Source organism: Necator americanus, chromosome II, assembly GCF_031761385.1.
Source record: "Necator americanus strain Aroian chromosome II, whole genome shotgun sequence".
Classification (NCBI taxonomy): domain Eukaryota; kingdom Metazoa; phylum Nematoda; class Chromadorea; order Rhabditida; family Ancylostomatidae; genus Necator; species Necator americanus.
In genome coordinates this window covers 7,771,947-7,799,315 of record NC_087372.1, presented here as the reverse complement: position 1 = coordinate 7,799,315, position 27,369 = coordinate 7,771,947, and the positions used below count along the sequence as shown (strand labels likewise).

General features: G+C 41.5%; 4 protein-coding genes across 5 annotated transcripts; 2 read left to right on the top strand and 2 right to left on the bottom strand.

The window, feature by feature from the left end:
* Window positions 1-1,490: 1,490 nt before the first annotated feature.
* RB195_017117 (uncharacterized protein) lies at window positions 1,491-7,378 on the top strand (the record flags this gene model as incomplete). Its single annotated transcript, XM_064183967.1, has 8 exons — window positions 1,491-1,645; window positions 1,730-1,865; window positions 2,002-2,144; window positions 2,203-2,383; window positions 3,169-3,279; window positions 3,354-3,434; window positions 4,050-4,130; window positions 7,241-7,378. The coding sequence occupies 8 exons, from the start codon at window positions 1,491-1,493 to the stop codon at window positions 7,376-7,378; spliced, it is 1,026 nt and encodes a 341-aa protein (XP_064039848.1).
* A 5,511-nt stretch (window positions 7,379-12,889) lies between these two features.
* On the bottom strand, window positions 12,890-14,601 carry RB195_017116 (uncharacterized protein; the record flags this gene model as incomplete). Of its 2 annotated transcripts, none has more annotated exons than XM_064183965.1 (4): window positions 12,890-13,040; window positions 13,914-13,997; window positions 14,059-14,284; window positions 14,352-14,601. In XM_064183965.1, 4 exons carry the CDS (start codon window positions 14,599-14,601, stop codon window positions 12,890-12,892), a joined length of 711 nt encoding a protein of 236 aa, XP_064039846.1. The 2 variants fall into 2 exon arrangements, with proteins under 2 accessions (XP_064039846.1, XP_064039847.1); XM_064183966.1 differs by having other exon boundaries at window positions 13,914-14,025; window positions 14,078-14,284.
* A 3,523-nt stretch (window positions 14,602-18,124) lies between these two features.
* Window positions 18,125-22,803, top strand: RB195_017115 (uncharacterized protein; the record flags this gene model as incomplete). The annotated part of the gene is made up of 11 exons (XM_013437788.2): window positions 18,125-18,153; window positions 18,213-18,300; window positions 20,123-20,227; window positions 20,282-20,349; window positions 20,413-20,554; window positions 20,607-20,691; window positions 21,043-21,133; window positions 21,425-21,492; window positions 22,320-22,425; window positions 22,504-22,612; window positions 22,669-22,803. 11 exons carry the CDS (start codon window positions 18,125-18,127, stop codon window positions 22,801-22,803), a joined length of 1,026 nt encoding a protein of 341 aa, XP_013293242.2.
* Window positions 22,804-25,023: 2,220 nt separating this feature from the next.
* RB195_017114 (uncharacterized protein) lies at window positions 25,024-27,211 on the bottom strand (the record flags this gene model as incomplete). Its single annotated transcript, XM_013437787.2, has 5 exons — window positions 25,024-25,179; window positions 25,262-25,399; window positions 25,477-25,581; window positions 25,857-25,985; window positions 27,074-27,211. 5 exons carry the CDS (start codon window positions 27,209-27,211, stop codon window positions 25,024-25,026), a joined length of 666 nt encoding a protein of 221 aa, XP_013293241.2.
* Between the last annotated feature and the right edge of the window lie 158 nt (window positions 27,212-27,369).

Here is a 27,369-nt window from a genome sequence, read left to right as displayed (position 1 = left end):
TAATTTGGAGACATTTTGTGTTTTCTTTTTGCATTAGATCTCGAGCCGACACGTCTCAACGCTTTTCTCTCTTTCTTATAAGACAATAAAAGTCAACCGCTTTTTATGTTCAGGCGTTACAGTTACAGATTGGATTGTTTCCGGTTTTTGGACATGCAAAAACAATTTTCTGAGAATTACGCAGTCATTTCTTCCCACACTCTAATCATTTCTCAGGAAAACTCGTGGAACTTGTAATCGTAATCTTTAGATTAAAACGATTAAAATATAGTCGGGTCAAAACGACGTAGTCATACGTCGAAGCACGGTGCAGTTGCGTAAGCAACTGCGCTTGAAGTGGCGTGGCTGAGATGACGGTTGGAATCGATGTGACACCATCGTGAACTGCAAAGATGGATGGATCGAAGATCTTCACACGATCTCAACCGCTACGCTTCACCGCGCTGCTTCGAGCGCAGCCGCCTACGCAACTGTCCGCTAAGTAACTTGGAACTTTTTGTTTCTGAAATTTTTGATTTTGGTAGTTCGTCAAGTTGTATAGATAGGCTCGTCGGCGTTCAACAAAGCGTAGTACAAAGTGCTTTGAACCCTCACCTGCCTTCATTTTACTGAATTCTCTTCTTTTTACTCAGTTCTCATTCGTCAGCGCCATCCCTCCAGTCAAATTTATGTCATTCTTTTATCCGTGGGAAGACTACACACTGAATTAGTTCGATGAAAGAAATAAAACTTCGTATTTCCATTTTATAAACTTTTTGCTGCGTTGACTAAAATTCGTTTTTCGCACGTCTTGAATTCATGCCGAACTGATCCGTTCTGCGATTGGACAAAGGCACAAAGCACTTTTTTCGCTACGAATCCACCAACTGTGTCTATATTGTTATCAGATACAGTGACGGGGTACAATGCTTGCATAATCATTTTTATCTCATCCTGTTCTAATTGCTTGTCTTGCCGGTTTTCAACCATTTTAGCGCTTATCACATACATATACGTCAGTTCCGTATGCGGTGTTGTATAGTTGGGTCAAAACGACATGAAGTACGGGCAGTTGCGTAAGCGGCTGCGCTCGAAGCGGTGCAGCCGAGCGTAGCGGTTGGGATCGTGTGAGGATCCTCGCTACCGCCACCCATCTCTGCAGATCGCCATGGTCCCACCTCGATTCCAACCACTTTCTCCATCGCACCGCTTCGAGCGCAGCCTCTTACCCAACTGTCCGTGCTTCATGTCGTTTTGACCCGACTATATATGTGCACTGGCTCCTGTTTAATCGGATCAGTGTGGCATACGCCTTCGTGGAGATAACATGTGCAAATTTTCTTCATCTTTCTATACACTGGGTACGTGTTTCCCACTGTGGGCTTTGTGTTCAGGTGTGCGCTACTCGAGAGGTTAATCCTTCAAAAAATTGAATTACTTCAGTAGAAAATGCACCATGTTTTGCCTGAACGTTCCTTGCTGGCCTGAAAGATATATGATGATTGTAGAAAATGCCCGAACCTCGACCGAAATGCATCAAGAAGGTGCTCCACGCTGGACGAGGAGTTGTACCAGAATACCGAACTGGCACGAAGGCTTTATTCCACTATGAAACTCTAAAACCAAAGGATCTTGTTAAACCGGAAGTGGGAATGCCGGAAAGTAGGTAGGTGGTTTGTGTTTGAAACTCCTTCCCTTACGAACAGGAGGTACAGTTTTGCCGAATGAAAATTCATTTGAAATAGTTAAGGGATGATTACGTAGTCATTGATAACACACGAAAAGGTTGGCCGGACGGTTATGGCAAACCACTGGAACTTATTTTTGGCAAGAAATTTCAACTTCCCGTTTTTGAGACTTGTCTGCGATCAATGTTGGTTGATGAGGTAAAGCTGTTTTCATGTTTCCTCATTTTCAAAGTATAGCTCAAATGTAAAGGAGGGAATGGGTTATAGATGCTCACTGTTAGGTCCTCTAGTTGCATTATTACTTTTACTGAACGGAATCTTCACTTTTTTCTAGGTATGTCAATTCGATGTGGAACTGGCAGAACTTTGCACGTATCCAATGGTATCAAAAAAGCTTAGGGATCTTGCTAAACCTCATGAGAAGGGTCACTCTCATTCCCATGACTCCCACATGTGTGCAGCCGCTCTCTCAGCGGGGTAAACGCTTTGCTGCACTTCTTTCTCTGTTTCTATGAGTCTCTTTTTTATTTTAAAGCACCGGATATCCCGAATTGGACGAGCTGATGCAAAATCCTCGTCCGCTTCGTTTTATATTTCATTTGCTCTCGGTTACACAACCTGAAGAATACGAAGCGGAAGGCTGGCAATTGGACACCGAAGAGAAGCTACAATCGGTTGAGACGCTACGCTTGCAAGGAAATCAGTTGTTTTCGCAGGTTTGTGCCTATACGACAGTTCTTCCAGAAATTCAACATGGATGTGTTTAGAGTTGCGTTGTTGGGATTTTTTAAAATCATCTTTTGCATTTATATTTCATGCAGTTTTCTGCCCTGTGTTTGCTAACATTTTGTTCAATTCTAGGTTCATTTCACTTAGAATTTAGTTTTCATGGATGCCATGATTGAAATTCGTAGTTCTTAATCTTCTAACAACTACTTCCTACCCCACAAGCATTTTCTCGGATCATGCCTGACAATGAAGTTTCCTGTTTTTCCTTTTCAGTGCTTTATAATTTGTATGAAAATTTATCCACGTTCAAGTCATCTATCAGAGGTTTTTGCTTTCCGTTTTGTAGTTTCCAAGAATGGTTTCTGTTTACAAACTGGGAGTAACAGTATCAATTTTCGCTGGGCATGTATTTTATAAACTTGAACTCTAATCAGAATTTATTACGGAACACTGATTGCTTTTTTTTGAAATGTTGGAAAAAAGAGCGGTCAGACACATACATGAAAATGTCTTAATATCAATATTTTCTGTTTTCTTGTTGTCTCACAATTTTTTGATCACTTGCTCGTTCTTTTTTTTTTTTGTCACTTTCTTTCTTTTCGACGAATATATATGGTGGGTGTTTGTTCTCCGTTGCTGCTTCGGACTTCCATTTTCTCAGATTTGTTCACTAGGATACCCTTTTTTGAACACGAACTCTCTCCTTCTATTCCATTTTTCTTGGACTATTTGCACGAACCACTACGAATTTGTACTAAGAATTTACCTTTAGAAGAAATACGATGAAGCGATAGATAAATATCGAGAAGCATTAGGACGATTGGACACTCTCCTGTTAAGAGAGAAACCTGGAGAACCAGAATGGGAGGAGTTGGATAGAAAAGTGAGGAAGAAGTTTTTTTAGTCAGTTTTTAGGATAATCTACAATTTTGTGCTGCGAAAATTGTTGATCTTTAGAATGTGTCTCTCTATTCGAATCTATCTCAATGTTATTTGAATGTTGGAAATATGTATGAAGCAGCGGAGACAGCATCTGAGGTGAAGCAGAACGTTTTTTTTCCATCATTTGAAAGCATTTCAATTGTATTAGCGAATGACCGGGAATTTCCAAATCTAATAAAGAAAATCAACTCCTGTAAAATTCGGATCCAGAAACATTGGTTGGTTTCTTAGAATGAAGCTAATCTTTACAGACGTAGATATAGTTGGGTAAAAACAACATGAAGCACGGTGTTGCGTAAGCGGCTGCGCTCCAACCGCTGCAGACAGCGGTTGGAATCGACGCGGGACCATCGCAAGATGCAGCAATGAGTTTTGCTAGCTCGGGTCATCTAGCGATCCTAGCGTTCTGGGCCGCTTCGAGCGCAGCAATCTGTCTGCCCGTCTATCTATTGTATGTCCTATTTATTTATTTTTATCTATTGAACATTTGTGTAGTGTGGCGTGTATACAGTAATGTTTTATAACAGCGGCATAAGCGAAGTACATTTTCGACGTCATTCGCGTCATCCATAAGGTTGATTTCCAAAAATGTTGCAGCGTTTATGCGTCGGCCTAGTATTGCAGTTTATTTTATTCTGTGTTTATGATTCACAAAATATATCCTCAAGTCGCTTAAATACAAAACCTAACTCTAATCAGTGTTTGTGCCAGGTCCTCTCACGAGATCCTGATAATGAGAAGGCACTATACCGAAGAGCTCGAGCTCGGATCGGCTGCTGGCAACTGGATGAGGTAGACGCTAATTTATTTTTAAATTGTTAACATCTTTCAACACTAGATAATATACTTATGAGAATCTTCTATGACACAAACATTCACGTGCGTTTTCAAGCTGTATTGTAATCGGCGTCAAATTTATTCAACAGAATGAGAGCAACGCACCTATCACTGCGCAGCTTCCTCTATCTCCCCCTGTACACTTTTGCTCTAAAACATCGTGCCCTCTTTTGGTTAAATGCATACCGCAATATCTACAAACCATAATTTTTCTTTAATTTAAAACCGGATCGATTTCCTATCCTTGATTTATGAGTTATTGCCCTTTAACAATGATAGTTGTATTGTGGCAAAGATGGAAACGGTAGTCAGTGATACAAAATGAATGATTCATTCCTGATGTGGCAATTCGCTATAGCGTAAAAAAAAGTTCGAAGTGAATGGATCGATGTCTTATACAGTTCGTACTGGCACTCACAAGTTGTCTCTGCTCATCCGGAAGTTTGTGTAGACAAGTTAAATGTGAAGCAACGATTACCTGTATCACCTGCATCATTTGTGCTCCCGTTCGTTAGTTTGCTAGAGCGAGCAACAGTGGTACTTCTATTTGCGTTTAATGCCACGTTTGATGTCAGTCGCTCACAGCTCTGGTTCAGCGATTGTTTTTGATACACATTATGTGTCCGTCCCACCTAATTTTATTTTCTTTATTTTACGCTGCAGCGTCTCTGTTTTTCGATAGTTGAACTTCAAACTATTCAAATCTTCCCCTGTACAAATTGGGATATGCCTAGCGCTAACACTTTCAATTGAGCGTTCTGTGACGCTGATCCTGTTTTTCCCCTGCTTGGGAATTACCCAGGTCTTTGAGGGGTAGGCGAAAACAGAAAGAACCGTGGTGTTCAATAGATGATCACGGAGCCGGATGTTCTTAGTCCTTTCACTACATCCTCGATGCTCTTATATGCTTCCAAAGCCGCTGGTTTCCTTCTGCCCAGCTCGGAGGTCGGTCGATCGCTCGGAGGTCGTCGTGGTAGTTTTCCGACTTAGATATACATAGCTTAGGCATTTGGATATTATCGTTCCGTTAAACGTCTTTTTACATGTCTCATCAAATTCGATCAGCATTCTTTCCGCCTAGTGAACAACAGGGGGAGCCGGACCCTCCTCAGGTGAAGTGGGTCTAGCTCATAGAGTGCAGATCAACTGACGAGGATCCCTTCGTCAACCGTACAAAAGTGAAGGGAGTCGGAGCACCGGTTCCGAGTACCGCTTGTACGCACCTGATCGATACTTGGTGTTATCAGAACGATGTTATAAGCGAATGTGGTGAAACTGCCGGGCATCAACTTTCACTCCCATTTTATCCCATTGCAATCCACGCATCGCGATCTCGAGAGTGGTACCGGAAATTTGGGTGGGATTGTGTCGCTTTGTCGAATCCCTCTCTTCACGTCGACTGTGAAATTATTGTAAAATGTTGAAATTTTGGTCATGAAGATGTTATGTAACTCACGAAGTGTCTTTGCGTATCAATCATGGACGCCTTTCTTGTCTACAGCTCCGTCTCAACTGAATCAAAGCTTTCTTCTTGTTGGTGAAAACGAGTTGCAACAACATCTTGTACTCTCGGGATATTTCTATGAGTTTAACGCTGTGGTGGTCAATCGTGCTGCTACGATTGGCGAAGTTTCGATGGGAATAGTGCATGATTCTGCTCGTTTCTGCTGCTTTTCTCTCTTTGAGGTTTTCTTTTATCGCTTCTCTGGAAAGCCTTGCGATCCGTACGCGACTCTGTGGTTGCCTGCAGCTCACCTCGTGCAGCTGGGGTATTAGCTCCAGAAGTTTCCGCGGCAGGCGTATCTTGGTACCTTTGAAGCTCCTTGCTCTTTCCTCGTACAGTCTACAAACCGTTTCTCTTTCCTTCACAAAGCGAGGAGTTTCTCTCCTCGGTTTGTGAAGGAAAGTCTTCCTTGAGGTAGATTATGTTTCGGGTTCATAACAGCAACACCCGTCAAGTAAAACATTTCACTTACGATGATGTGTTCAATTTCATTACGGCTCCCTTTGCCGGGTGACTTCCTCGTCCAGCGTAGGGAGGAGGGTTTCTGGGACTGCGAGTTGTTAGGGTGGTCCCAGTCCCTATGATGAACTCTAGGAACGTCGCTTCCTCCTCATTTCATTGCAGGAAGTGGGCCACGATTTGAACTTCTTTAGGTCATTTCTGGGGCCAATTTCGACGTTGAAGTTAACAATAATGACCTTGTAGAAGGTATTGTTTTTCTGTAAAAGTTCTCTGCATCCACGTAGAAAGCTTCGACTTTCTCTTCAGCGTAACTTCGTGTTGGAGCGTAGGCGAGGAGGATAGTCACAGTTGGTGTTGATCCACATCTCATTCGGGTCGTCAAATGTTTGGAAGAGTCGATGTTCTTTGCAATACTTGTGTGGACGAGAACACCGATCTCAACAACTCCTATACTGATGCATGTTCTCAAAAAAAAAAGTTTTCCTCCAGTGTCATATACGGCATTTCATGGTTGGCGTCGTCTCATCCCGGTCATTTCGTAATTAATCTTCCTTCTTTGGATCATCACATCTTCAATGACCACTTCCGATGCAAACGTGCATGCGTATAAGTTCAGATCGTCTTTCTGGTCCTTTTTTGTTGTGGTGCCGATGTCTCCTGCAGCCCCGTTCTTCCTCGCGCTGCCGTACCAGGCTTACTTTCGAAGTCAAGAGACTCTTTCTTATTACTGCAAAAATCCATGTGAAGGTTGTCGGGCTATAGTCTCATTAGATTTTGGAGAACATTGCTTCTCCCGGAACGGACAAGTGTAACCTATTTTTTTAGAGACAATTCCAAACCGCCTACCTGACATCTCCCGGTCACGTTAATGTAAGCTCTTGGCCGGACTGACGCAAGGTTTTCACTTGAATTCTGGCATAGCAGAAGCACTTAGACCGTCTTCTTAAACCACTTATGCGTCAGAACATTTACAAAGTCGCTTTTAAAACTTACTTTGAAAAAATTAATTAGAATTAGCTATTAAATTTTGAAAAAATTACGTGCTTTCATCTAAGTCGGTCTATCGCTTATCTTTCGTTCGGTTTTATAGTCATTTTAGGCTGAACAAGATTTGAAAAAACTGGCTCAACTGTCAAATAACGAGTCTCTCGTCAATTTGGAAATGGCGACGTTGGCGCGGAAACGAATTGAATTAGAGGAAAGTAAAAAGAAGACCTACTCAAAAATGTTCAAGTAAACTTAATTTGTTTGATAATGATCCGTTCGATATGCGGCATCACAAAAAAAAAAAAACAATTTCGCCTTTTGTCATATTATTTTCCACTAGTCCTCATCATTTCATCAGGTCAACTTTCATATTTGTAGTTCTTTCAACTCTGCTGATTCTTTTCTTTGAGTTCCTTGATCTCGTTCTCCCGTAAAATGTACATACGAGGAAACTGGTACATGTGCACAAAATGGGCAAAGGGTCTTTTATTTCTTGTTGCGAATCGTGGACGTTCGTATGGGGATCTGGGTCGATAAATTTAGCGCCAATAGACCGATATGTATATCATTATGCGGTAGCATGTCTAGATGTCCAACGTTCAATAAATTTATATTTGGTTCATTTATTATCTGCGACTCATTTAAGTCTGGCTTGAATGGAACGCCACGATATTGCCAGAGTTGTCAAAAACTGATATCACCAAAAGCCTTTCTCTCTATACATCCCTGACCCAGTTTAACCTCCTTTTTTGTATATTTTGTTTTTTTTTCATCCTTCGGAAAACATCGCTCCTTCAAAAGAGGTCAAACATCGCTAGTGTCGTTGCAAAATTCTATGAAATGCCCATAGATTAACAAGCGTGTGCTCCCACCGTTCCAAATACTTCTGGAAAATCCTCTTCTTTTTAGTGCCATCTATAAATCTTAATTTCTAAATTTTTATACAATTTCTGATACAGACTTTAGGCAGAGCGTATCTATCCACTGATATTAAGTAATTGATCATGCATAATTAGTGAGCGGAACTAAGATCTCATAGAGAGTAGCGCTTCTTTGCTCGTGAAACGATGTTACGCACGAATGATCTCAACATCATCGCCGTTCCTGTAATATTTCGTTACTGCGATTTGCTTGAGTGACTGTCGTTCAGTATTAATGAGTTCATTTTGGCATATTTATGGAGTAATTGAGTCCTCAAATGCACGAAATTGCAGTCGTGTTTCTGCTATTCTTCCATTCTGCTACTCGCATTTGATTTTGACAGCGATTAAGAGTAGATGATTTATTTCTGTATCTGCACTATATGGGGTTCTCCATATCTATCCTCTCTCCATATTTTTTTTTAAATATATCATAAAAACAAGGATAGAGGCTAAAGTTGAGAAAGGTGGACCGTTTCGGCTCTTCCTCGGATGAGATTCACTTTTAGATGAACCTCCCATAATGCTCCTCAGTGCAGAAGTTGGCTAATTTAAAAACAATATATGTAGTGGTATGTAATAGTAATAAAAACAGTAATCTTTGAATAATAGATTAAAGAAGAAACAGCAGAGTATTGCAAAAATCAAAAATTTAAGTTGGAAGTTTCTTGTCGAAAAAAATGACGATAACCATCGCTAACAAACGATGGCTAGATGCCGTATCAGTGTTCGCAACATTTGTTTTTTCGTATTTCCGGAGATGTTTCTGTCTTTCGTTCGGTGCCAATCTGTGTGTTTCTTGACTTTCCTCAAAGTATGTCATATATCCAATTTATTATTAAGTTCACCGCCAGCTTCAGGAATTGCATTTGACTTTTTTCTAGTGTTGTTGATAAAGAAACCATTTGTACCCTCCATCACTTTTAAGGTCGGTAGAAATTAGAACTCTCCATACTCGGAGAACTTTTAACGTTTAACGTAACGTTCGCTTAACACGCATTTCCGATAATTAGGCTGCAAGTTGCGACTCTCGCACCTTTTTTACCTAGTTAGCATTCATTTGCCATATTTCCTCTTCAAATCGGAAACGCATCGCAGCAAATAGATATAAATGCCAAAAAAAACTTATTGATTGATAACTGCGGCGTGCTTGGTTTCGTAAGTCGCTTTTTTTCTTCCAAAGTATGTTTTCTAAAATGCATTTCTGTAATGAATGTGAAATGGACGAGAGGGTATAAAGACTGAGCCAGTTACATACCTAAGGTTTTGGTGATTGTTTTTGCTATCAGGGTCTCTGCGCCCTCGTCAGCTTATTTCGACATGTGCTTATTGTGGCCTTGGGGCGGGTGTAGCGCAGTCGGTTAGAAGTTTGTATCAGATCTGTCTAAAAAGATGAAAACACTGTCTTAATCATCGGCTGGCCCCCGCAAGTCATTGTGTAGGCTCACATGGGTTCATTCCAAAACAACAACGAATACGAATTCCAGTAAAACGCGTTGGCGCCTGCCAGGTGGATTGATATGCCAATACTTTCATCCTTTTATCCCTTTTATCGTGGTCTTGGAGAAGGGGTGCGTATCGTTAGGTACCCGCAGCCTCCGGGACAATATATCCTTAGGGGAAATGACTGGTAACGGCAATCCTTAATTGCGCTGCGCAGCAGTTAAGGCAAGACCAGAGATAGCGTCAGCGGAGCATTGCGCTGCGCTTGCCTTTGCCTCATGTCCCGCCCATCACATCGCCCCTCATCATCGTGTATCCTCACCGTGTAATGAGGTGCAAAACATGCCTCGCAGGAGCACGCTATCTCTGGTCTTGCCTCTGCACTCTTGCGTAAAGTAAGCAAATAGAAACTTTTACAAGCTATTGTAGTATCTTACGTGCATTAAATACTCTGTATAAATACAAATATATATCTATATTTCCTATATAGTTTCTCAATCACAAATCTACGTCTTCCAACGACCTTTTTCACACTTTTTAGCTTTAATTTTGAAAAGTTCTCAGCTTCATTTATGTTTTCTGATGTTGTTTTGTTCTTATACAAATTTTTTATGTTTTTGCTTCATTTTGAGCATTTTTCATACTCTACTTTTTTTAAAATTTCTACGTGGCTACGTTGTTGCCTTTTTGTTCTTTGAACCTTCCTAGAAGTCAACTCTATCATGTTATTGCAATACAAACACGGCACATAACCTCAGTGATATGGTGATTGATGGGCGTGGGTTAGTGATCTCAGCTAGACTAAGATATACCTGCTCTGGCCTACCAACAGCCTCTTCTGCGGGCATTTATTCGGCTGCACATAATCGGCTGTGGGTACCTAACGACCGCCCCACTTGGAGAACTTCATCCCTTAAAATTCCTGCTTATCGACCTTCTGCATCCAAGGTCTGCATTGGGACGTGAAACCTGGTGCAGTTTCATTGGAGCTAGCGGTTGTGACCCTTGCTTGTTGCTGTGAAAAAATGAGTAGAAGTTCCATTTGGAGAGCAACTGCTATCTCCACCGCACCCCATCGAGCCAAGCCGCTTACGCATTTGTACCGGGAAGGGGTTATTCTGGTCCTGCAGTACCTCAACATAGTTAATGATAGGCATAGCTCCCATCTAGAACGCTTTTTTGTCCTACCAACTTCGCTGGGTGTAGCACAATCGGTAAGAGATGCGACCATGACCACACAATCAATGCTACTACGAAAAACCCTAGTGCTTACCAAGCCTTTCATCCCTCCGTGGTCGACAAATTCGTACCAGGCATGTCTGGTAGGGTAAAAACACTGACTTCATCTATCGATTGGGCCCCTCAAGTGGGGCATCATTATATGGGGCAGCTTGCGTTCATAAACCTCAAAAGATTCAAAAGTATTGAAGTCGAACAAGTAGATGCATCCCCATTGAGATCGGTCGACATCATGCACTTCATCCTTTACTTTTATTGGTGCAGTCGTGAACACATTAAGTGAGAATGTTTGCGTGCGTTGATTTCCCTAGGAGAGTGGGACCAAGCGCGTCCACAATTTCCGTTCATGTTTACCTCGGTACCATCCCTACGTGAGCTAATGTGTCGCGTCCCGGACGCTAGTCAGCCAGGTCCAGTTCCGGAGACTCGTTGACGTGTGGGTCCCGTGAGGAACTGGCACCGGAATCCTAACACACCAGAGATACGACAAAGTGGATGCACTGGGCTAGAGTGCACCCCCACGTGGTATGGTTGTCACTAGGCTTCCGTCCGGGCATCGATGATTCACACTCTGCTGTGCGGGGTCTCTAACTTGGGAGGCCCTAAGGCCACTGTCGTACGACTCTGTGCTTTCCCCCTACTCTAACCTCAAGACGGCCCGTACACTGTGCTCTGACACTTGTGTGGATCCACAAGCCGCCGCCCTTTGGGCGCTTGGAGTCGAGCTCTTCAAGCCCTTTGGCAATACATATACATACACTTGACATATACATACTGTTTGCCTAGCCACTCCCCTGTGGCTCCTATGCACCTTACTTCATCCAGTACACTGAGTACTTACTCAGTCTTCATCTCATTCCACACATATATACACATACTACAATACTAAAACGGGCGGGACCTAACCAGCAACTCACTACGGTCCCGGCAAGTGCAAATCCCCGGACGTATGAGCGAAGTCCTGGTCGCGGGAGCATGTTCTCCACTCCGCCGGACAACTTCAGAGACAGCGGCTACCTCTTGCTCGTGCCAGTTCCTCCTCTTTCCCTTTGACCGATAGTAGAGTATAGTATGGAATGAATTTCGAAACACGGAACGGTTCCTTTTATAGAGGCGATAGTGGGCGCAGCGAAAAGCGCACGAAAGGAAGAAGAGCTCTGGGACCATTGTCGCGTCCGCGGCACGCGTCTTTTAGGCTGCCCGCGGAGTCCACAGGCGCGCCGGTCTAAACTTGATGGTTATTGAGCATCCGCAATCGCGCGCTCGCTGCTGCTCGGTTTTTCCGAGTTTGGGTGTTGGTATCTCCTGCCGATTCCTTGGTGGTCTGGGTGTGTGGTGCCTCGTGGTGAATTGCGTCTGCGACCTTTTTTCCACAAGCATCCTATCCGTTGCACCTTCTGGCTCGCTTGCGTTCTCGCCTCGATCTGTGTTGATTGATAGCATTGCTCGGTTGGGAAGGTTTGGCATTCCGCGTCTTCGGGAAGAGTCTCTGTCTGAGATTCCATGTCAATCTCTGGCATGGTCTCCCCTCTGCCCGTGTTCCGGATCGCTTTTGCGAGTGTTAAGAGCAGTTGTTGTTTCGCGTGTCGAAATGATCGTGAAGTAGATGACCGTTATCAATGATGATTCTCTTCATATGATCGGCGCCCTGGAGGGTCTGCATCACTGACTTTAGGACCGACACTATCTGTTCTTCAAACGATTCCTGCTCGAGCTTATCGGCAATGCAGACTTCGTGAAGATAGTCTGCTACTCTGTCGCGGTTCCAATCGAGCATTTATAGTTTGTCTACGATGCGCCTCTCCAAGAAGTTTTGGTCCAATGGCATGGGGTGCCCGTAGGCGTTGTATGCTGGCATTTGGATTATCTCGTCCCACCAGTTTTGCGTCATGGATTCGAGATCCACCAGCACCGGCGTCTTCGTAAATAGTGTCTTTAGCTGTGTCTAGATGAACTGTGTTCTATCTTCATCTTGTCGCCCCACAGCGTCCTTTGTTCACGCATTGGGACCTAGACAGGGCGTACCTAAGGGCTAAAGATTGTACCTGTTCTACACAGTTAGCTAAGGATGACTAGACGATATCTAATTGCGACAAAACCGAAATGATCTAATGGCAGTGCTCGTCGGCATCCGGCAGGAAGTGAAGAGTTGCTCGGAGTCATTGCAGTTGATTCCGGAGGTCGTCTTCGAACTCGGGGTCATGACGATACGAATCTGGTGACTCGATGTCGCGTTGTTCGCTGTCGTCATGGTTCGACATGTTAGGAGACTTGGCTTGATAGAGTTTTTCATTAGGGTTAGACATCGTTCTGAAACATGGATTTTTTTATTACAAGTTTCTGCAACATTTGTGAAGCATTCTGTGGTCTGATGTCTAAGGGTACGAATTCCACGTGCACCGCTGGTATTCTGAGTCTAAATCTGCTTTTCGTGCCGTGTCGGTTCTGTTTCTGTACGTCGAGTAATGGTGCAAAGCAAAATACGGATGGGTAGGCACAAAATCGTTTTGCAGATTCGAAAAAAGAAACGAAAAAACTTGCTCCATGCTGGTGTTTAGAGAGGAAGTTTTGAGTTCAACTTGTTAAAATCCTCGTCAATGTCGTGTGTAGAGCATTCAAAGTGCACCTTTTTCTCTGCTGCGTTACGTTTACAGTTGTAAGCTAACGTACGGTTCATCGCTTTCGCTGCCTCCTTAGACACGCGAAGAACTGATGGTTTCCGTGTAGTTTTCCTAATCGCTATGTCTTTGCCGTCCGTTACGAAATCTGCGTGGAGTGACGGCGTTGGTGGTAAGGTTATCGACGTCATCATGAGGCGTAGCGATGGTAGGTGCACTGGAACATTGGGTATGAGCCGGAAGATGTAATGACGTTGGCTCTGCGTTTGGTTTTGATCTTCTAACCTTAGATCGAGTTTTACGTCCAGCGTCTCTGTCCAGCGTACACAGCTAATATCTCTTAGGCCTTGTTGTTCCTTAGAACTGCGTACACTCTGTAGAATAGGCGCCCTGAGCTTGGATAGAAGGGGTCATTTCTGGTCGATACGCGAACCCATGTGAGGGCATCGTTTACTGTCTATGGTACGTAAGTTAACTGCTCTCGTGAAGTAGTCTCTTTCTTGTTCACAACGGAGGTACAATCTTTTCCAGCGGAGCTTCACGTTGGCTATTATGGTTGACTTACTCGTCAATCGTAAGCATGCTTCCTGTTGGAAGGAATTCAACCTGAGAAGACCTGACAGCGTTACTGAGCACCATTCTTGGCTTCCTGAACGATGGCACGTCGTTGTCATATGCTGAAGCAAGTCTACATGTTGGCAAGCTTGTACCGTCGTGAATGCGTCAAACTGATCGTCAGTATGTCTAGAGCTGCTGTAATACGATCGGTGTGAGAAGCCTTGCCTCTTCGTCTGAGTCTTCGGCAGAAAGCTAAGCAGCCGTATCGTACAATTTTCGCTGCGACTGTTACGAGTATCTTAGTCTCTCGTAGGACAAGGCGTATCGGCTTTCCTACTGTCATCGGTACGTACAGTAGGGCATAAGTGGTGACAATTACTGCATATAGAAGTGTGGCTAACATCACTATTGCGCCAATTTACCAGCATTCAGGGCTGAAAAGTACCGTTGTACACTATGATCTGCTGGCAGAAATCTAGGCGTGCCGACATGTGCTCTCCATCATCATCAGCTTCTCTTTTTCGTGCCATTTTAGTCACCGCGTGGTCGTGCAACGTGATTTGCGCTAATTCCATCTTTTTCCCAACATCGTCAGTTTCATGGTAACCATAATTTGCCCAAAACCGCGTCCGATCTTTCTGTTCGACATCGACTATAACGACGTGAAAAGCATGGCGTTTCATACTTGCTAGCATCGGAGGACCAAAATAAAGAGCGAGCGGAGGAGCGTTTGGTCCCAGTCTATCTGTACGGCAGAACTCGACATACAGATAGACTGGGTCCTTTAGGATGTAATAACAATAGTAGTCTCACAAAGTCGCGACGGTTTCCACAGTGTTTGCCCTTCTTTTTACTAATCCTAACCTACATTTCGACTAGTCACATATGTTAGTGGGTGACTAGAGACTTAGGAATTTTATCACCCTAATTGAACAGACTAAAAGCGCTGGTTCAGTGGAAATGCGATCTAAATGAAAGAGTGGGCAGAGCGTTGTCTGCCGCACTCTTGGACGGTACAAGTCGTTATGTGCGAATATAACCATAACAGCGAACGGTACTTTATACCACGCCCCTTATCTATCATCGGGGTCGATGATACTGCCGCGGGAGACAACACGAAATAATAAATTAGGACACCTATTTCTAGTTCGATAAATCTTTCCCTTCGTCAGGCTCGACTGTCGTGGAGTTTGTGGAGCATGCATTTTGCTACGTAAATTAGAGCAGTAGGCCCTGTTATGTAGGTTAGGGCAGCAAGCACTAGTGTAAAGATAGTTGCGGCCACAGCTTGCTTCCAGTGGCTTGTGAAAGTTTTGAGTAGGGGGCTCACGCCCGGCATACTTATGTCCGCGAACCACTGGTGACTCAAGTTAACTGTGTGAGACTGGTGGTCGAAGATTGAGGAGTTTTGCATATGTAAGTGGTAGTACAGGTTACCTGTTAGCACGAATTTGTTGTGCTTGCTACCACACTGGACTGCACATTCTTCCCAGACTTCTGATAACTTAGCCGTACCAGGTTACTTTTGTTTGCTCCACAACTGAGTGTGAGTGCGCCAAAGTGCTTTTGAGTGCATAATAAAAAAAGTTGTGATTGACTGCGGGGTTGTTTGCTGGTCTCATATTGACCAGTTTTTGGACTATTCGAGACCTATTTGTGGTTTTATTGCAGTATGTTGCCTGCAATGTTTATATGATCCAGTCGTAGTTTTCTGGAATCAGTTTTATGCCTTTCGTGGCAACATGAGCTCTGCCTCTCAAGCTTTCCTTGAGTAGTAGTATTTTTTCTATGACATCTAGCCCTTTGCTTTTGTGAACTAGTGTCTCGAAAATCGCCCAGTATTCGGCGAAATCTTCAGCATCTCCGTGAAATTTCGGTAGAGATGCCTGAGCAGGTTTTATCGATCGATAACGGAATTTTTCTGTTTGATTCTGTACCGAGTCGACTGAATTAAGCAATCCTGATTGTGAGGTGCTCGGTTCACTCTCATTATGGTTGCTATTTTGTTCTCCATAATCATTTTGTGTCTTTTGGGTTTCTACCTCATCTGAATTTTGGTTTTCAACCTTGTACAGTGGGTGGTGTACCCGAGTTTTGCACTTATTCTGTCCAAAATACAACTGTTTTCGTCTAATCGTGCAGTTAACATGAATATGAGGTCATTCGCCTCTGTTATAGCTATTTGCAGTTGAGATTCATCTTCAATTTGCTCTATTTCGAGCATTAAATCTTTTTTCTCAGATTTATTTTTACAGTTTTTGTACTCGTCCCTTATTTCATTGTACAATTTTTGCAGATTTTCTCTGCCTTCTCTAATCTGTCTGATACCGCTCTCTAAGAGGATAATTGCTGAGCTACATTTTTCGTAGCTCTCTTCGTCTACAGTAGGATAATCAGCCTTTGTTGTGTACTCCTTATATCTGGAGACTAAATTTTTGAGCGTTGATGCGCTCAACACAACTGGTGTTTTATGGAAATGAAGAGCTATTTTTTGACAAGTGCTTTCCAAAATTAACTCTGCTGTGATTAGTCAGAGATTTAGCTCCAAGTACTGTGTACGGGAGCGAGATTACTCACAATTGATGTGAGTCACTCTGATTTATTTCAGAGAATTAGCTCAAGGTACTTTGCGTACGAGAAAGAGAGGGAGAAATTACTCACCACTGCGGTGAGTTACTCTGATTTATTTCAGAGATTTAGCTTCAGGTACTTTGTACGGGAGTGTTCCCAAAGACGGGATGAATCGATTGATTCTAAATCTTTGGTTGGACCTGTATGCTCTTTATTAATGAGCGAGTCTCTTCTCCTGGCCTCAAAGATGTTACTCTTTGACGCGGGAGTGTTGGCTTATTTTAGCCGATGCACCAAACTAAGTTAGTGGGTGACTAGAGGCTTAGGGATTTTATCACCCTAATTGAATAGACCAAGAGCGGTGGGTCAGTGGAATGTCTTTATTGTGTGAATACAGGTTGCAGAACGTTTGATAGCAATGCGATCCAAATGAAAGAGTGGGCAGAGCGTTGTCTGCCGCACTCTTGGACGGTGCAAGTCGTTATCTGCGAATATAACCATAACAGCGAACAGTACTTTATACCACGCCCCTTATCTATCATCGGGGTCGATGATATCACATTTCTATCATTAGTCTTTGAGCTTTGGTCATCAGGAAAGAGCACAAATCCTTGTTGAGCGTTAAAATTCCTAGAACATGTATATTGTTCCATACTAATATGATTTGTCGTATAATATTTTGATCGAGCAAAGGTGATGCGCAATGACTATTCTAGAATTCTCATCGAAAACTGCATTGTTTTTACTTGGATGCTGCAATCACAACCTCTTCATAATAGTCTTCTTCATTTTCTCATTGCCCAAACATTTTAGAAGATGCTTCAATAATTGTTTTCCTTAGTAGAGCCGGACACGAGGTTATTATAATCCTTTATTCGTGGCTAACGTTTCGGCAATATCGCCTTCTTCAGAGCCTGAAAAGGGTGAAATCGAACGTGATTAATCCGATCAACGCCATACGATTCATATTTGGACTCTTGGAGTGGATCCAAAAAGCCTCCAGAGCCTTGCGCGCCGCAATGCTGGGTTCGCGCGCCAAAATCGTGATCTTAACTTCAAAATTTTCTCCGTTATGATGCCGCACCTTGTGACCACCCAATGCAGTGAAGTCACATGATTTCCTTTTGCCGTTCAGGTGTTCTTTGATTCGAATACATAGTGGTCTAGCTGTTTCTCCTATGTATTCATCACCACACTGCACACAGGAAATCATATCAACAACACATGAACTCATGCAATCACCCTAGTTGTTATCCGGGCATATTTTGCACTCTGGTGTCGAATTTTAGAAGAATATTTGCTACGTACCTAGCAACGAACAAAGTTTGGCGATCTCAAAGACGCAGCTTTTGTTAGTTGACCGCTTTTAACAGAGTTTTCCTTACACCAACACTCAAAATTTGTTCAACGCGTTATGTCACTACATTTTGTTTCATAGTAGATTGTAAAATCTCTTCGTTCTTCATTGTCAAAATAAGTTCTTCAACGTTCTGATCATTTTTCCCTATGGTTTTTTTTTTCCTATGGAATACACTTCTTTGGAAACTGTAGAATTTTTTTGCTTTTCGTTTGTTGATGTTGCTTTTATGCTCCTATATCTGTTCACTTGTAATTGAGAGCAATAAAATGTTCTACGCTGTGATTTGAATGTGTTTTCTCCAAGAAAAGTGTGGAAGGTACACCTTTTACCACAATTTGTAGCATTACAGTTTTCCATTGAGAAGATCACATTTAGAATGTTACCCGCCATTTTCTGGTTTGCCATTGTTGTGGATCAGGTTGGTGGATTGCCTCCAGGTGCAAGAGGAGCACAACTAGATACGGTAGGTAGGAGCAAACTTATCTAGAGATGACCACAATGGTGAATTGGGAATCCTGAGTGATTTTAAGTCTTCTTTTGACGAGTTACTTATCATTTAATACGCAGTCAATGGGGTCGGCCTTATACTTAAACACATTCAGTTATTTAAGTATGCGCTCTGAGCACGTAAGAGCTGTATAATAATATCTTGATAATAATAATATAATAATAATAATATAATATCTTGCAGTTTTGCATGGCGGAAGTTACCCAAATCTTGCAGAAAGTTGCTATACTCTGGCGCACCATTAAAGCGGAACCAAAATAGGCCAGATACTTAGAGTGGGCGTGGAATCTTTGGTAACAACTCTCCGTTTCGTTACGCTGAATTACGGACATTCTTGACCTGAGGTACTCGGCTCACTCGGTGTCGATAATCAGTTTACGCGAGACATCAATTCCCGCAGGCTGTACAGCAGTGACGAATGGGTGGATCCTGTTCGAGCTTTTGCTCTAGATCGTGAAGGTTAGGCAGGACTGTGTCCAAGGACGACGCGTCTCGGCAGAGATGTGAGCAACAATGTTACGCAATAATACCTACCAGACCGCCACTCAAGTCAAATAAGTCAAGTAATGTGCAGCAATTTAATTGTTGCAGTATATGAGTTTAAATAACTAAGACGTAAATAATCGAAAAAGGAATTGCTACAAGTGAAAAGAATTTCATGAGACGCAGTACAGCAGGAAATGCAAAACGTCCCGCTTGGCCGGGAATTGAACCCGGGTCTCGCACGTAACAGGCGCGACGCTCACCACTATACTACCGGGGATTGGCGTTGCATGGCTAGTACCCGTTCTATGAACATGAGCTTGCAAAACGCCGTTGAGTAGTGTTCCTCATGAAATGCTATTATTTATAGGTATTTGCGGGATTGAATTTCGTACATTGAAAGGTAAGAAGCACCACGTTCTATCTGTGAAGATATGTAGATTTCAGTTGAAAGAACTCGAAAATTGTGGAAATGGAGAATAGTTAGAACTTATGCTAATTTCATGGAGCAATACTCTCATAGACGCGAAAGATGCAAAAACTCTTATATTGGGTGGTGGATGGAAGTTTTCGTGAGGTCAACGGTGGATACGGATGACATTACCGGACCTCTGTCTTCTCTTAAAGGCATCACCCCACGAATCTGAGGTGGTGCGGATTTCAGGTGGAGTATTCTTATACGGGATAGTAAATTATGGAGAGTAGAGTGATTCCGTCCATTTCCTCCTAATCGCCGTAAAAAAAACTGTCCGGAAGATGCGGCGCGCTCAAATCGAACTCGTTGTAGAAAATACCGCTCCAGAACGCTCGAAGCCGTAACTTCTGGGCCGTTTTTTACGCCAATTAGGAAGAAATGGACGGAATCACCCCCTCTCCATAATCTACGATCCCGTATACGAATACTCCACCTGAAATCCGTACCACTTCGGATTCGTGGGGTGATGCCTTTAAGTAAATAATCAATCCTTGATTCCATTTTTCCACGAATCGCAGGCGGGAGGGGACAAGGGTGGCGGGTTGCAATAGAGGACGTCGTATGAAACAGCGTTCAGAGGTCGCCCGTTTACATTGATACAGGGAAATATGAACGGAATCACTCTTCTCCACAATCTACGAACCCCGTGCAAGCTTCACCCGCCTGAAACCCGTACTTGTACACACCCCAGATTCGTGGGGGTGATGCCTTTAAAAAAGAGCACGTGCCAGTTGCCGTGGAGGTGTCGCGATTGTCCGACCACACATAAATACTTGTGGCCGAGTGTATTCCTCCAAGCCAAATCCTTTTCATCTTCAGTTTGTTTCATCGAAAAACGAAACGGAACCAGTAAAAAGACCAATACATCTGGATGGTATACAGCTGGAGAGAGATGGTGAATTAAACAAGGAGTTCCGGCAAGAGGTAGTATGTCCTGCAGTGGAAATACACCCTGTAGCCATAGTGACGTCTGTTTAGGTACTGTTGGGTGGTGATCCAAAAGATCCTCAGGAACTGAAGGATATGGTCAAGAAGATGTTCTATGAGTAGGTTGAACGAATATCTTTATCAACGACAGTGCCGTTCCGATTCTATAGTTTTCCTCAAAGGACCGACACAAATGGTGATGGATACCTTTCTGTGGAAGAGCTGGAGGCGAGGATAGTGAATAACACACGAACTCATTTGGAGGAAGGCATTATAGAGGCGGAAACACATTTCAACATCGTCGATACCGATAAGGATGGGCGGGTGTGCTTAGTTTATGCTCAGCCGCATTTTTTGGAAAATCCTTTGGTTTCAGGTGTCCTGGGAGGAGTACGAACCCCACTATCTCTCAATAGATTCGCAAAATGACGGACATGATCATAAGACGGTCAATGAAAATGGTGAGTTAGAGTGCAAAGAAGCAGGGCAGTTTATTTTTCTTCCTAGGATCTCGACTGTTTGTGCTAATGTACATTTGTTGCTATAACATTATCGCGAAGTAATGCACTGTTCTGAAAAAAGCAAGAAAGCAGAACACAACAACATAAATGATGGTTTATTCTAATGTTTTCTTTAGAGCAATGGAGAAAACTTCTGTTACTGAAATAAAATGTACTAGAATAAAAGGGGTACAGAAAGTGGGAGAATAAGAAGAATATGACATTCTCAGAAGCATAAGTACTGAACAAAAATCACATTCTTTCTTGGTTTCTTTATTTCTTTAGTTGAGACAACGTCACTAATGCTTTCAGATGCTGATTTGCAAGGTAGTCCTGAACGAGCGTCGTTCGATCGAGCAGACTCGAACAACGATGGATTCCTAGACTCAGACGAATGGCTAAGGTAATGGAAAATCAATACGTTTGCGGATAATTAGGTCATTTGAAGCCACCAGAATTTTTTTCACTACCAGTTTTTAAAATCATCGTTACTGCCGTAATAACGCTGTTTACGAACTTTGATTTCTGTTCTTTGGTCACATCTTATGTTTGTCACACCCCTTCTCTCTCTGTCGTCCCGTGAAAAAATACTGTAAAAAACAAATTTAAGTAGAAAGGAAGTGCAAAACAAATAGTTCATTTGAACGATTTTATTATTGTGCATACATGATTTTTGGACCAAAAAATATTTCAGATTTTTTCATCCTGAACACAACAGGGACTCTTTGATGGACATGGCTCAAGATATTTTTAAATTGTATGGTGAGTAAATTAATTAATTCATGGAAATTATATTTGACTTTTCGAGAATATATCTAAGATTTTCCTTCTTTTTTCTTTCCACCTCACGTTTTATTCTATTTTTTATGCATTTTTTCGAGCACAAATTTTTTGGAGAAAACAGATATAAGAACACAAGCATCTCAAAAAACTGCATTTATCGGTATGATAAATTTTGTTTGATGTCCACATCTGCCAGAGACCTCTTGTATTTTTGTAAATCTTGGAATTTCACTCTATGAAAAATCTTCCCATAAACGTCCTGTTTTCTTCTACGGAATTGTGTTCCTTTGCAGCAGGTTACATTATTATCCAGGGCCCGTGAATTCAGTGTAATGTGATGGTGCGATGAGATCCGGTTGGTTTGGCGCGAACCAGACGAACCCACAGTCAAGTGCAGAGAGAGTGAGACTGGTGGAAGAGCAGCTGTTATTCGCAACACTCAGATCGCTAAGAAATGATAGAAATAGCGCAAGAAGAGTTTTATTTTGACTTGAGAGAAGAATTTGGTTCATTTTTCATAACAAATTTTAACATGTTACCGTAATATACGTTGCGTTCACTGTAACAATTAATTAACTTAATTAAGAATTAGATTAAAATGATTAACTAAAGATAAAAACTAATTTTAGTAATTGTAATAGTATAAAGTTATTTCGGAATGGTAAATGGACATCATTTTTATGCGGGGTATGAGAAAAGCAGTTTTTATTTGCTTATGACTTATTTATTTGTTTATTTATTTATTCGCTACACCACTAGGGCACCAGAAAAAAAAGAGACATATTTTCTTCCTGTATTTGATTTAGACATTAACAACGACGGAGTAGTTAGACGGGAAGAATTCGCTGCTCCTCATCCAGCTGATCGAAAGAACAAGGATGATAACGAGAGCAAGACAAGGCGACTTGAGAGGTGATCTCTCGGTTTAGTAGTGGCTGTTTTTTTTTTTTCCTTTTTTCAACACAACGCTGATAGCGCAGCTTTTTCCAGAGAGGCGGAATTCGACAAACATGTAGACGCGAATGGCGATGGAATTGCATCATTAGACGAACTCTTCGAATATATAAATCCACGAAATGCGAAAAGTATGGCTACTGAGGTAAATGGGAGTTAACAGAGAAGTATTTCTTAAACATTGTATATGGGTTAATTCAGGCACGTGATCTTCTGGATGCAATAGACGTAAATGGCGATCATTTATTGTCGCTTGACGAATTGTTAGCGCGCGATCGGCTCGTCGAGTATAGCCCATTGATGTCGGTGGCTGAGATTTTACATGATGATTTGTAAAGTGGCATGCGGGTCAGAACTGTTAACTCTTTAGTTTTTTCTAGTATGTACAACCCTAGAACTGCTCATATTCGACTGCCCTTGAATCTTGGCTTCTTAAATACGTTGCTTTTTTTTATTGATTTGCTTGAGCTGTAGCTAAGATTCGCATTGAACTTTTTTTTATTTTTTATTTAGCTAACGTTTCGACATCATCGCCTTAGTAAGAGCCTCGAAAAATCCAAGCCATTTGTGATTTATCTTCTCAAATGCCTCATCACCCTACAGAAAACATTCAAACGATAGGAAAACTCAAAGCGCAACACATTGGCTAGGGCTTGGCTTTTTTTTAGGTAATTCTTAAAACTGCCTTTAAATCTCTATGACTTTTCAACATTAAAAACCAATCTTCAAGGCCGTCTATCCTATCAGTATTATTAATCAAGCCCGAAATCTAAGAAGAAATGCTCAAAAGCTTTTCCTACGACAACTACTTAAGTTCGAAGCCATATGGCTTCTATTCTCTTGTAGTTGTACCGTTAGATCTATTCTCTGTTTCAGTAGTTTCCTCTGTTTTCTGAATGCATGCGAATCTGCCCTGTATATCTATCTAATCATAAGGATTTCATGCTAAACTCCTTTCTTCCAGAAAATTCCATGGAGAATTTCGTTGTTTTTTTTTCTTCAGTACTACCTAACGTTCCGCTTACTTAAATATTACAGTGTAACGCTGTTTGAAAGGGTCGTCTCTGCAAAAATACCTTAACGAACATTCTTTAGTCTTTTGAGACAGCTATTTTTGTAAGAAGCTGCGATTTTTCTCTGTAATTTTCCGGTATGATTATGTATTTAATAGTCAATACGTGTAAAGAACAAATTTTGTTTTTTTTTTGGATTTTTACAGAGTAAAGCTGATTTCACTAGGTTATTCGAGTGAAATACGGTCACCAAAAAGACCCAATCCCCATCTACTCCCACTTTCCTTTAGTTGTGGTGATTATTTTGCAATCTGCTTTGATTCGTAGAACTGTTACGAGACCAGTGTCCTGTCCTGAATTCAAATGACTAGATTTGCTGTTTTCATAACTGTTAATCATTTCCGATGCAAGATTAACAAAAAAAAAAACCCCGATATCCAGTAGTGTCCAACATCCGCGGCTACATTGGGGAATGTTGATCACGATTTCATGAATACCGATTGAAAACAGCATCCATTCACGTGCAACCCATCGTCCCCGTCTCTCAAGGACATCTGCGATTATTGAACAGTCCCTTAATTCCCCGCTGCTGCTGTGTTTTGCAGCAGAGAGCAGGCTGATGATCGTAGTAGCATCTAGCAACATATAAAAGGGGTTTTCTATCAGTAAAATGGTTTAAATGCAAAATACGTGTTCATTTTGAAAAGTCCTCAAGAAGGTGAATAGTTTCTCAGAAGATTGAACGATTCAATGAACTTTTGAGGAGTTAAGTGATGAAAAATGCCTAAGGATAGTTGTGAACCAAACTGAATCTTTCGAACTATCAGTCTTGAACCTAACTCCATTCTTTCAGCAATAATCCCCAATGCTTTGCATGGTGAAACATAATGCGTGTTAAGAATTTCTTGCCTACATTTCTCATATTTCAATTCTGAGCAGAGTTCTTTCTTTTCCCCAGAGTTGAATATGGAACAAATTTTTAGGAATTTTATGCCATTCATTAACGATTGATTAACATTTCATTCTTATCTTAGGCACCGCATTACGTATTAGTAGTGTATAATTCGTTTGGATTTATAAGTCAATAAAGCCTCAACTATTCAGTATCCGTAGTCTTTATGAAGATTGAATTAAACATGCTAGAGAATAAATTCTTCTACACAATAAAATGTTAATGTTCGAAGTTCAAGTCGATAACACTTTGAAAATACATATGAACGCCAGTTGAACTTGAAGATTTGGCAAAGCGAACCTTTCACGGTTGTCTGCTTAGTTAGAGGCGCAGTGGAACTTGCAGAATGAGCTGTTCGAAAACAGATCAGATAGAAAGAAAATGAACGAAGGAGGGAATCATGAGGGAAAATGTACAATGTGTGCCCCAGGTGTCTGAACTAAAAAATACATGAATTGGATATCAAACGAACATAGGAAGCAAACCGGGACAAGCGTCAGATTGCAAATTAAAAAAATCGTGGAGCGAACTAAGAGTGCACAGACAAGAGGAAATAAAACATGGAATAAACACGTCTACAACATTGCATTCTTACGCGTTCGCCCACATCTCAAGATCTTCGAGGTCCTTATCATGATCAACTTTCGATGGCTTCACCTTGCTGGCGGTTGGCAAATCTGTCGATGGAGCATCAGGGAGCACAACTGGAGTTGGTTGTACATCCAGTAATTGTTTGTCCAGTTCTTCCTTAAATAACAAAAGTCTTACTTTTAAACAATGACAAATTTCTCAGAAAGAAATATATATGAGTAGGAAATTGCTAAAGCACCTGTTCAAGCTGTTCTAATTCTCGCAATAACTCGTCGTCATCGATTGCCCGGTCAAACCCTACGGGATTTGAGATCGCCTCCGCAATTTCATTGGCTACTTCCTGTTGCTCCGCAATATCTTCCATGAGATCATGCACCTTAAGAGGATAAGCGTTTCGAACTTTCAGAAACCTAGCCCTCTAGGTTTAGAAGAAGGTATCACTTGAAATCTAACCTGATCAATGTCCATGTTGTTGTGCGCTGCTTTCAGTGCCTTACTGGCACCACCCATAACTTGAAGCACTTCAGCATTAGTAGAAGCATTCTCTAGAGCTTCCCTCTGGAAAATAATCTTATTGAAATATAAACTTGTTCTGAGAAGGACAAGTAATAAATATATCGAATTAAATAGTCTAATTTCTTGACATAAAGCAGTCCAACAATGTGCGAACGTTCTATCACTGGAGCAACAATTACCCACCTATATTCTCTTTATTCTAATATACTGATGTAATAAAATTAGTATTATCAGTAATGAGGAAAATGTAAAAGCTACCATATTCATTTTGAGAGAATATTTGGCAACTTGTACAACAACTAAGTACAAAAACGAACCTGAAATTCGATAGTCTGCAGAACTCCATCAATATGGTTCAGCTGCTTTTCGAACTGCTTCTTCCTACCAAGAGCATGGAGTGCCAAGCGTTTGTTCTTCGTTCCATGTTTTACTGCAGTTGCTACCTCCTAAGCAAGAAGCATGGAATAAATTCTTACAAATTCTTTGCAAAATGTAAGGTTATATCCACCAAAAAAAAACCACATTTCTTACAGCTTATGTTCGCCTGGATTATAAATGCTTCTAACAGAAAAGAAGAAAGAAAATAGTTCAATCTGAAAGCGCATGTGATGTCATTAGGGTTCCATTTTTCTTGTATTTGAATAAAATTTGCACGCTCACGTTATGTCAGACGTCTGATTGGAATGAAAATTTCGGAAATTCACGCTTGACAAGGTACTGATAAACGCGGAGAAGTTAAGCTGATAAGCAATGGGAAGGCAAAATGAATGACTCATCACACCGGATCAGCACTCGCGGACAAAGTTAAAACTAACACATATTGATTTCTTGAAACTATGCATAACGAAGTGCAAAAGGAAAACAAGGCAGAAAAGAAAGAAAATAAGGAATGTGGAGCTATTGCTTCATTTTTGGGTAATTAAAGAAATTTAGGAAGTTGTTTTCTTTTTGATTGTTAAGGACAAAAAAATGCCGTTAATCGTTCAGTACAATGCAGTATTCTCTAGGTCACATGGATCTAAAATCTAATACAGCTATCTCAATTTGACAAAGTTTCTGACGCAATCCATAAAACTCCAAATAATCTATTACTATTTAACCATTATCGTGGTACGCATAGTAAATATAGAGTAAAGGACACGCTTTGCACCACCGAAAGAAAAATACTTCGACTCTCTGAGAGCATCAAGTAACAAGAAAAGAAGTAAAATAACTGGTCGTGAATCACAATTGCTCTAAATCAGTTGCGAGATCAAAAACGTAATATTTTGGTTGGATGTGGTAAGAAGGTTTAAACATCTTTCATTCAACATAACATACTTTTTCGATACTATATTGCATGAACGGAAATGATTTTAAAAATTATCCCTATGACATAGTTCGCGTTTGTTAGAGGATCGTCGGATAAACGCGAACAGTGTACCTTCATATGGACTGGATATTAAATGAAGGGCAAATCCCAACTTTTACAAGAAAAAAAAATGACTTCACCTGCAAACAAGAAACAAAAAGGTCTCAGTGAGAACGAACTTACATCTTTAATTTTCTTCTCCAAAAAATCTTGTTTTTTAATCAACATCTCCTCCGTCTCGCGTAATTTCTGGATGGCATCTTGTGTGGATGGAGCGACATCCTGTTTCTTCCCACCGAAAATTTTACCGAACAAACTCATCTGTATAGTTCCTGAATGGGCAGTAATTGAGAAATACGAGTTGCGTAAAATGATCAGGAAATACGTGCGCTGAAATCAGCAACGAATGCAAGGAAAAGGGAATATTTCCCCGAGATAATCTAAATAGGTTACGAAAAACAACATCAACTAGCAAGAAC